The 11,569-nt window shown below is 41.1% G+C and overlaps 1 protein-coding gene across 1 annotated transcript; it reads right to left on the reverse strand.

Annotated features, from left to right (window-relative positions):
* Positions 1-2,125: 2,125 nt before the first annotated feature.
* On the reverse strand, positions 2,126-11,285 carry LOC139342385 (receptor expression-enhancing protein 5). The gene is made up of 6 exons (XM_070979459.1): positions 11,229-11,285; positions 11,002-11,150; positions 7,000-7,093; positions 5,897-6,035; positions 4,833-5,001; positions 2,126-2,941 (listed from the first exon to the last, which is right to left on the reverse strand). The coding sequence occupies exons 2-6, from the start codon at positions 11,114-11,116 to the stop codon at positions 2,904-2,906; spliced, it is 555 nt and encodes a 184-aa protein (XP_070835560.1). The 5' UTR covers positions 11,117-11,150; positions 11,229-11,285; the 3' UTR covers positions 2,126-2,903.
* Positions 11,286-11,569: the final 284 nt, after the last annotated feature.

The following is an 11,569-nucleotide window of genomic DNA, read 5'->3' on the forward strand; positions in this document are numbered from 1 at the left end:
AGGAAGTATACCAGCCCAGTATAATCACGCCCAAATGGATAGTCAGCCCATGTTGGCAGACATGCACAGTCCACTCTTTAAATTTCACACTAAGTGTGAGAAAGCCTGGCCCCGCTGCTAATAAAGGCCTATGGCCGAGTTAGACCAGGCCTTGTTTTGAGCTGTTTGGCTGTACGTGACGGTGTCACTGTATGACTCACCAGCTCCCCATCCGCAGCCTTGTGTTTGTCCCCCTCTGTCGGCGAGCCTGGGAACTGCAGGGGACGTTACAAACCAGGCGGTGATGGTCCGACTGGGCGATTAGCGGGATTGTTTCAGTCGGGAGATTATGAAAAGAAGATGCAGAGAATGATCCAGAGACTCAAATCAAGAGTCATTATTCAGGACAATAATTTAATAAGCCTAAATGTGTCTATCTGCACCAGAGTACACTGGAAAAACTTTTACACCCAACTAAATAAAATAAATACATAAATGAACTTTAAAATTGTAACTTTAAAGCCGCTTGTAGGAGAACTTTCATACTTTTTATAATCTGTACATAATGTACATATACATAGTTCTTTTTTAATTTTTTATCCTGTATCCTTTTGGTCTTTGATCCTTCTTATGGCACTGTTTGCTGGCTGTAACAACTTTATTTCCCAGGTGTGGGGAATTTTTTATCTTATTTAATCTTATCAATGGTGCAACGCGCTGCTGTTGTCTAGCAGGTGTGATGTTTACCATGGTCACTATCTTAGATCAGTCTGTTAGCAAACATTTACTAACCTAACAACACCCTTTAAACAAAGGACAACTGAGGTGAGGATGGCATTAGTTTTGCATGTTATGTGGTCATAAACCAAAGTATTAGGAAAATTAAAATTAGCAGACTTTTACTAGATGATAGCTCTATGGGAAAAATCAGGTGTATCACCATAGTCAGCTGGATTCATCATCTGGGGACCACAAATGTCTGCATACAATGGAGTAAAAATCAATAAAGTAGATGTTGCGATATAACACGAAACAAGAAAAATTAAGACTTTGACCTGCTTGTGGCGCAACATGGAAATTTTAGAGAATGTCCAAAATCATCAAGATTCATCCTCTGGGTACCTGGAGCGCATGTGCAAAAGTTCAAGTCAGTTTATTCAATGGTTGAAATGAGACGTACAGTCTGGGCCAACAGTTTGGCGTCTTCATCGTCTAGTTGCTGTACCGGCAGTTTCATGTATAATGTTTTAAATGTTTGTGCGTGTATTCGCTCCTTTCCTTCTTCGTCCCCTTCTCTCCAGCTCTTCCTCTGCTGTCCTAAGCCATTACAGGCGCCACACTCCTCACAAGGCTTTGGATCAAACCCCAACAGCACAATGCAATAATTGGTTTCTGTGTCCAATTTCTGTTTAATCAATAACCCGTCAGCCACCGGCGGCTGAGGGGATACATAACAAACACCCTGCAGACACATCTTCGCAGCAGCCATTTCCAGATGGGTGCCTTCCTCTCCCCGCGGCGGCGTGTGGCCATCGCACCGGCTCCATCCACCATTTCCCGTGCATTACATCCAGTGCACGAACACAAAGGGCCTCCCTTTCAGAGCCCCTCAAGCGTGAATGCAGAGCCAAACACAAATTAAAGTGTGGGTGCTTAGGCTGTCTGAATGCCAGTAAATGCACTTGAGGCTGACGGGTCAAGAGATCAAGTAGAGACACAGGATGGGAGCGAAAACGTGCACAGCATTGCTCTTTTACCTCCAAGAAAAATAACTAACACATTTCCTGCTATTACAAACTGAAATAATACTAAATTCATGGTTTAATGAATCTACAGCTGCATCTGCAAAGTTTCATTTTTTGTAAAATAAATGTAGTTCAGAGACATTAAAGAATTTGAGGAAATCATTATTTAAATGGATAAATAACAATTTGGAAAAGGGTAACTGAACCTTTTAATGTTTAGAGCGAGATATTTGGCAACCATTTACTATTACTGCAGATTAAGTTCACTGATGAGAAAAATATGGTGCAAAAGGGGAAATAAAACCGACTCCTCAGAGGTTATGTATCCAGAAATACAATTTCCCTGACTCGCCCACTGCTATAAAAGAAACAATTACAGAAACCACTGGTGCATGAACATTGTAATTTGGACCAAATAAAATCCCATTTCCCACTTTGAGAGGACTGACACTGCTCAGAGAGAGGCCACAGAAGAGAATGAAAGTTGAAAGCCAGACGCTGTTCTTCAGTTCATTACGGTTCCAGTTTTATTGTTTCAGCATTACGAGATGATAAATTAAGACATATCAAAAGACAGGAGTCACCCAGTTAGATTAAAAACCTTCCCAGTAGCTCAGACTTTAAAAATGCTGCTTGGCACACGCAAGAGCAAGAGGACATTAAGGACATGTAAAAGATCCAGTTTTCATTAACAATGTTAAACAATGCTGTTCATGCACACGTGTGAAGACGACCTGCTTTTAAAACCGTCATCGGCCTCGTGTTTCTGTCACAAGTGGCTCAATTAGACATAACACAGACTTCACAGGCAGTGCAGCTGAAACCTGCAGGTACAAAATCATCATTTTTTTTGCTTTCACCGTATTTCTTTCCACTTAATTGGTCAAACCACAACACAGACAATAAGATCACATGTAAGGTCACAGTTTCAGCGATTGTCTTGACCGTACCGATGGCAGTAAACTGATGTGAAGGCACAAACAAGCTTCAATTTATTTTCAGGTGTGTGAAGCTTCAGCTCATCACATGACGGGCGGGGGATTCATCATCATCATTCGTCATGGATTGACGGGGGACAAACCAGAAGCGACACACACACGCACACAAACTCATGCAGCAACTCTTCCAAGTACCCAAACACACATATAGGTGTGCACACACAAAGTCTTCTCAGGTCTCTCACTGGTTCTTGTCATGGTTAAGGATCTGGTTAACAGCTGGTGGAACAAAGAGAAGAAAACAAACGCTATATTTTGCAGAAGGGAAAAAAGATTCAAACACAACAGATGACTGAATGTAAGGATGTAAGAGTGAAGTGTGAGGTTAGGGCTGGGCAATAAATGAAAACGTTACTGAAATAGACGTTATGACTGGCATAAATGACGTCAAGTCAATACATCTGATACATTAAGTCCTTCATACAGGCTGCCATCTACCCCAGTAATGCAACTGAAAGCACAACAAAACTCTATATCAACGAGTCGGCATTGTTCCAGCTAGCTCTTGTAAGCGATCTAATTATCTGTATGTTTAACTTAATGCAACAGATCTTCAAGAACCAAGCACAGTTCCTGAGCAGCCTGAAGTGAGCTACAGCTTAGATCTGTAAAGGAGTGTCCCTGGACCACAGTCTGGAGGCTGAAACAAGTCGTGTCAGATGCAGCAGTCTATTACACAAGCTTATGTTGAAATGTTTTATCCACCTATCCTTAAACAGGGGTGGGGAACCTCTGGCCCCTATCTGACCCATGAGGCAATTCATAAATACACAAAAGTAATTACTTTTTTTTTTTTTTTTTGACTATTTTTTTGAAGTGTGTCTGAATTGATTTGTGAGGACGAACTCGCGTGATGAAAAAGGTTATTCTAGAGCATCTTAACAGCTACAAACATGCTATACTGGATGAGCTGCGGGGAAAAATGTGCTTAGATGAATTTAACTCTCTTCGGTGGGGTTTCCATAGCCGACAGGCAGCTTTCACAACCCTATATTGTGACAGAGAGAGTGTTATACAGGCAAGTTTTGTGGTGAGGGAGCTAATAGCTGAGAGGCTGTAACCTCATTCATAATGAATGAAGGAGTGCCTTGTTGCTGCTGCAACACTGGACAAAGTAAAATTGTTGGTAAGTGTGAGTTTGTCAAGAATAATTTGTAGAGAAGAAGGAAAACCTGACGTGGAAACTCAGCGATAGTAAACGTCTGTGTGATTTGGCCTTCATGGTGGACAGTACCAAGCTCCTGCAGATTCTCTGCTCTCTGCTTTTAAATGTGAAATCACCTGAAGCCAAATTAAAGCTGTGGCAACTGGAAAGAGGTAACACTGTGCATCTCCCTACTCTTCAAAGGAAAGGTTTGCTATGACATCTGAATATCCTGGTAAGTGCGAAAACTCTTCGTTTGGTGAGAGGTTTCAGGACAAGAAGAGTAAACAGACCTGAACATATTTGCTACGCTGTTTAATGTGGAACCAGCTGACGTGCCTGACAGCCTACAACATGAAATCTTTGAGATGCAAAGCAATGACCTACAAATGTGAGCAGCTCTTTACGAAGCTGACCTGCAGAGACTCAGTTCTGATCAAGACTGACTGACCTAAACCTTTGAAACCAGCATCATCCTCATCCTCATCCTCATCACTACTATCTGATGTCAGATGCCGCACCAAAAAGGGCAGCTGCAGCCATCGCGCAGGTTATGTGTTGAATAACTTAGTATGTTATAACAGTTGAAATGATGCTTAATAGGGAGTCTTCATCACCCCTGCCCTACAACATCTGGCAGGTTTGAATACCACTGATGCTAATATTTAATCATTCCTATTTGACAGTCACAAGAGATGTAAAAAAGAGCCTATTCACCTGGATTTTCCTGTTTCAGCATAATCTAACTAAAAGTGTTCTAAAGTATTGAATGTGTTTCATGAATAGTTTGACTGTGAGGCCACATAATCATGTGCACAAGCGTATTTAATAAGATATCGTTTATGGTTTTCAGTGATAACGCCCAGCCTTGTATGAGAAAAGTTTGCCTGCTGTGATGATACATTGCTGCAGGGTATACGGTATATGAATGTGGCTGTACTTGCATGTACACTGTGGGTATCTTACCCTCCTTTGTGACAGTCTCAGTTATGCTCTTAGCCTTGGAACTCAGATCGCTGACCATGGTGTCCATGGTCCCCTGGTGTTTCAAGAAAAATGGCCGGATCACGCGCTTGTACAAGATGTCAGAGCCGTTCCACGACACTGGAGCCATACACCATATCAGGAACACACACTGAGGAGAGAGCAGAGAGCAGGTTTCATAGGCCAAATAAATAGAATTGTTAGTTGCAGTCCTGAAATACACAACCTTGTGCACTGAACAAGAGAGGTGTGCTGTTGTACTGCTGGTGTTACATAACAGGCCTAAATTAATTTACCATCTCATTGCACAGTATGAGGCATTGTTTATTAATCCTATTTTTCCAGGATTAAGATTATTCATTCAAATCAAACCATTTTAATGAAGCCAAGCAATGCTAACCATGACAATTAGGCTGAAACAGTTGGATAATAAGGTGAATTTCAATGACTTTCTGACATGTGGGGCCACTTTATCTTTACTCAGGTTATTATAATAAACTCAGTTAGGGTTAGGGTTATCACACTGTTCTGCCAAAGCTTACATTTTATTTGCTTTTCAAATTTATTTCTAGAGGTGTCTCCCTACCAGTCGCATTTCATTCTCATGTTTCGCAGCTTTAAGATGTACCTTTTGTTCGAGGCATTGTGGGACAACAATGTCCATCAACAGTACAAGTGGAAGCCTGCATACTGGCTGTCTTTTCCAGTGGGAACACACTACATGATCAAAACCCATTTTGGTTAAATCAGAAGCATGGATTTGAGACACAGCAGATGTCGTAATACCATGTCTTCCTTATTCTACTTTTACATGACAAGTCCACAAGAGTGCGCTGTTGGAAAGCTACAATGTAGAGAGGCCCAAACACATGGACCCTCATGTGAGTCAACACCCTGTGACTCTGTGGTTTCACAGTGAAGGCAGACTGAAGTCTGTTGATAACTTCATACAGAGAAGCTACAGAGTGTAAACAGGCAAATAAAAAGCATGAAAGCACTAAATGTCACCCATACAAAAGCACCCTTCAAACTGAAGGTCTGCGTACCTTGCCAGCATAGTAAAAGGGGAACCAGGAGAGAAAGATGTCAGAGAAGGCCTCCACAATGCTGAAGAGTCCATAGACAACCCAGTAGGTCAGCCACTGTGTGTCATCCTCCTTGACACTGCTCTCGATGGCCTTAATTCTGAATGAAGAGGAGGACAGGTTTGATTCAGGAGACTGATTGAGCATGAGCTACATGTAATGGATTAAATGTTTATGAGAACTAGGTTTCCATGAAAGCAGTGCACCAGCATGCGTTTGAGGGTCCTCACTACAGGAATTCAAAACGGCTTTCCAAATTTTTTATGAGGCAGAAAATCCATTCCCAGTTGTTGTAGACCGCATTTTGCCCGCTTTGCCTTTTAGTTTACACCATATTCACACAGCAGCCGTTTTCCTCTGATGTAATGCTCAGGATGGGAAGCACAAGTGTTGCTATCAAAAGGATAATGTTGTACGCCTGTGTTCCAGGTATGGAAACTGACAAATCGTTTGACTGCATGATCAGCAACTGAAAAGACAACTGATGGTGATAATCTGACGGTAAAACAACACATTTGATAACCCATTAGCTACTGTTAGACAACAAGCTAAAGTTAGCATTGATAGTGTTACTCGATACAGTAGGAAAGGCGTAACTCACTTTATAAATATCAGCATACATGTTGGACACATATAGCCTGGCAGTAAAACACAGTGGATGTGATCAAGCCTCTTATGTAACATGCTGTGTGATGCCGTGTGAATATGGTCTAGGTGAAAGGCAAAATGATAGCACACATTTTGACATGCTGTAGCAGGAAAAGTACATGTGTAATCAAGGCCATTTAATGATTAACAATGGCTGCATTCCATTTAGATGTGCCGATTCCAGAGCTTTGGTTTTGTGCATACTGGTTGACTGGACAGAGCCATAATTATAGATGAACCCGTGCTTTTCCTGCTAAGACAACAAAAAGTCTGCTGGTTGGCACTTAACTTTTTATCAAAATATATGTCTATCAAGTAAAGAAAGAAAAAACTGAAAAGCACCATTTTATGTGCATTAATTGTACACATGTGGGTCATGGTGGCATTTCTTGAAATAAGCTTAAATTCAGACATACGAGAAATACGCTGGATAGGCGAAGCCGATCAGGTTGCAGAGCAGTGAGGCTCCATATCCAAAAAGAAGATAGAGCCCGACAAAACTCAGAAAACCTGCAGGAGGAGAAAGACGGGAGTCAGCAGTGATGAGGGTAGGACAAGAACGGGAGCATGACATTATCTTCTTACTTGACAAACTCATCTCATGTCAAGCCACATTCATTTGCTGTCAACAGTGTGTCTGATAGCAGGTTGTCAGGACAGCACATTACCAGGATTAGGAGGAGTGCTAAGTACAAGTCAAACAGTGCTACTCAAATCCAGGCGGCGGCTGATGTTTGACAAACTTCAAAGCTCACGCAGACATGTGAAACACCCTGGCCTACACTGTACACCTCACACATGTGAGAGATTCCATACATGCCATTGGTTTTCAATAACTTAAAACAAAAATGTATGACTATGACAGTTAATATGCAATGTGCAAAGCGATCTTAATAGATGCAGAGATTTCCACATTTAATATACATATAGTACGTTTGCTGTGCTTAAGGTAGTAGTTTCATTTAAAGCTGAAATGGCTGGTCAATCAATCGATTAGTCAATCCATAGAAAATTTACTGGTTGCAGCTTCTCAGGAGTTCAAATGGATCTGTGTAACAAACTATTTGCTGCGTCAGGTTAATAAAATATGATGTTTTGTCATAAATATTACTACCCAACACAATCAGCTGAAAGAATCAGTTGACCAATTACCCATATCAGGTGGCTAAATATGACCACCACATCTTCAGTTTGGCGACCAAAAGATGATGCCTGGCTGTCACCACATTCAAAAGTTGGTGTTGAGTCCTGTTTGCAGTGTTTCGCTTTGTTTTGAAAAAAACACAAACACACCCAAAAAAAATCTGGAAGACAATCAGCTCAGTGTTAACTGAAGTGTACACTGTATACTGTATTGCACCTAAACTGCTAAATCCCTCAGAGGCTTAAACAGCTTGCTGTTTAGCTGGCAGCAAGATGCTGACTTCAAGGCAAACACAATATAGTCTGAAGAGCCATTTCAGCCAATCGATTTCTTCCATAATTGATTGATTTCTCCAGATTAATCGTGTTTTTTTCTTAGATGAGAATGCTTTTTTTTTTTTTTTTTTTACTTAACACTCAATTCTAGTTTTCCGTCTTCTTTAAAATCCCAGGCCAATAAAACAATTTGAAATCCCAGACCTTTTCTGAACTTTTGGCTCTGTGGGAACCTTCATGCACACCTGAAGACAGGTTTAAGGCAAAACACGACAAGGGGAATGACTGTCCAACCCTCAAACAGCTGTAAATATGAGTAATGCCATGCTGTCATGTCATTCAAATTTAAGCAAAACTCAACTGCTGATACGAAATTTGTCTACCACCAATTTCACAAACATAACGAACTCAGGTGTTATACAAAGCATTAAAAGTCTTTGATCCTCTTCTAACCATTCCCTGCTCTTTACATCTCATTTGTTTGCCCCAGCTCATATACAAATATCCATGCTTTTCCCAGTCTGCTCATCTCTCTCCAATAAAGGCAAGACTGGAAGAACTGGATGAAATGGAAGACACTGATGACACGACGGCTGACATAAGCAGACATGCTGTACAACAACGCTTTGCACAGGGAAATTGTTAACTGATGCTTTTAATTAGTCAGTGATGAATAATAAAAAGCTGGCTGCAGGGAACTTTTCACTTCTTAATCTGCACGCCATCTGGCTCAATTCTGCGAGTTAGCAACTCGTGAACTGTTTTAGAAAACGAACAAAGCACCCATGTGATATAATGTAGATTCTACAGACTTAGTTGAAAACACATGTCCATTTTGTGGAAAAACTGTGAAAAAAAATGCATGAAACCCATAACCCAAAGTTGTGTAATCATGTAATGTATGACTCAGACTATTCATTGGAGTGATACAGCCGAAAATCCAGTTCCTCTTAGCATCAACTCATCATAAATACTTTGTGTAAAGAGTATAGGGGGTTGAACTCTGCTACTCACTCAGTGAGTTTGGCAGCAGAGATAAGACCCCTCTACTCCAGCACATCAAGTCTTCACACTTGAGTGTCACAAGAGTCAGCATGAACTTGAGATGTCTCTCAGCTAAACAGCAGACAGTTTAAGGGACAGTGCTTTATAACTCTGCTGGGCAGACATGCCCAGAGCGAGGCAAGGTACAACACAAAATTATAGTGAGACAGCAGGAAAGAATTTCTTGCCTGCAACCCATTATCAGTGTACATGCTTATAAGAAGCCTGCAATGGGGCCAAAGCATGAAATGATTGTCTTTTGCCTCACTAACAAGCAAACCACACGCTAACATCAGTTCACATTAACAGTTGTGCAAACAGGACCAGGCCATGACATAATCTGGCTTCTTCTAACTTCCCTTAAATGAAGGGTGGAGACAAGGCATTTGCATACAATCCTAGTATTTGCTTTAGAAGCCAGTTTGGTGGTGTGTGGCACAAAAACATGGAAGTATTTAAAAGCAGCTTCACTTGACACCAAGTGCACTGTTTGCTTGAATAATTTGTTCTATTAAATGTCAAAAAGCAGCAAAAAATGTGACATCTCTGAATGACTTAATTTGTCCAGCTAATAGTCCAATTGCTAATCAATAGCTAATCTTTATTGAAAGATATTTCAATAAAAAGAAACAGAAAAGCAGCAAATCTTGAAAGAATGGGAGCAATTTTGCTTAAAAAGATTACTTAAAGGATAAATCCATTATCAGATATCTGTTGCTGGGCAGTTTTCACTCGACTTATTGCTTAATCACCTTATCATTTCAACTCTAGTTTTGAGAGTGTGTTTCAATTACATAATTCTTCCCCCTGAGGCAACTTCAAAGGTTATTTTTCAGTTGCTCAATGTCTCCCTGCATATCTTAGTCACACCTCTCTGATAACCACATCTAAAGGATCTAAACCAAAAATGTTCTGTGTTAATCATTTATCTCTTATGTAAAAAAAAAACAAGTTTTTTAAAAAACTTTCAGATGTCAACATGTCTCCAAAATCCAGTATCAGCCAGGCTGTAAAGTTGGAGCGATCTCTATATTTGGTGCTGTAAACCTTAACTGAAAATAGCAAAAATCACCAGGGCTATTTGCAAACATGCTTGTGATCCAGGCCTGATATAGGGCAGCTAAATACAGACAAAACTTTTTTCATACAGCATTAAACATCCAGGGACATTCACATCCTCTGTGACCTTGAATTTGGTCGCTTAAATGCATATCCATGTCATGTTGCCAACACGCCCTTTGCATGGATCAATTTTGAGTAAAGACATTGTTTGAAGGTAGGTCACCCTGGCTAACATGCTTCCTGCAGCTGAATGGCATTGCCTGAGGCGAAGGCCTTTATTGACATCTACTGTGCAAACTGACAGAACAGAGTCAAAACAAAACTCCTATAAGCTGACAGCAGCCTGCAGTTGGATAACCAGACATCCTAGAATCTGCCTCCATATCTGCCATGCTCTGGATATTTCAGGACATGATAAAAATACCCCTGGGACCAGCTGGTGGTGGGGTATTAGAAGCTGTTCATTTACAACAGCAATATCTGAAATAGGTGTGTGCAGGGTGGATCATACACCAACTCTAATCTTCTAGTAATCTCTGCAATGTAGAATAAAAGTCCGAGCTGAATGAACTTTGGTATTGGAGCCTAAGCAGGGTAATAAAATGAACCAGCTAACAGTGCCACAGGATATGAAACCACACTGAAAAATGAAGCACTCATGCAACCACAGCCGGTTGCCAGTTGTAGTGCGACTGGCAACTTGTTGGCTAACATAAAAGAGCTAATGTTGTCTTATTTGCTAGCTAAACATGAAGGCTGCAGCTAGTTTTTTTGGAGGGGGGCGTTAAGCCCCTAAGCACGTTAACAGTTATCTACAGCATTTTAAAGCACAGTCAAGCATTAAAGAAAGTTTAACAAGGTGTTTTGTTGATTTCACCGAGCCGTTAACATACCCAAGGCGAGGTACTCTCTCTTCACTCCCGTTTTTTCTTCCAGCGTCGCCAACTGATCTGTCACAAAGTTCTTCTCATGGAGCAGAGTCACGAAGCGCTCTTTAAACTGACTCATTTTCGGGCTTTCCTGAGCCTGTGGCCGACGAGAACTGCACAGAAAACAAAAGAAATGCTATTTGGACCGACGCTCGAGTGACTTCTGATAAAACTGGAGGTTATTTGATTACCTTTGGTTTGGTAACTTGCCACCGAACAACCGTTGCTGACGCCGCTGAGCTGCGGTGGCAGTGGGGGAGGGGTTTGGAAGCCGGCCGCTGACCAATCACAGCGCTCCGGTGTGTAACGTTCACTGCAGCAGGTGAAACAACGGTTTGTTTTGTGACGCCTGGAGGTTTGTGGGGGAGAGCACTCTTTAACATTATAAAAACATTGTTAGCATTGTTGAGTCTGCTTGACATCTCATGATTGTACAATCCAGATTCCAAAAAACGCATGTGGACAGTACAAGGCATAAATAAAACAGAACTACAGTATGAATGCAGCATTATTTTAATTTTAGTTTCCCAGA

This window comes from Chaetodon trifascialis, chromosome 14 (genome assembly GCF_039877785.1).
Source record: "Chaetodon trifascialis isolate fChaTrf1 chromosome 14, fChaTrf1.hap1, whole genome shotgun sequence".
In the NCBI taxonomy this organism is placed as follows: Eukaryota; Metazoa; Chordata; class Actinopteri; order Chaetodontiformes; family Chaetodontidae; genus Chaetodon; species Chaetodon trifascialis.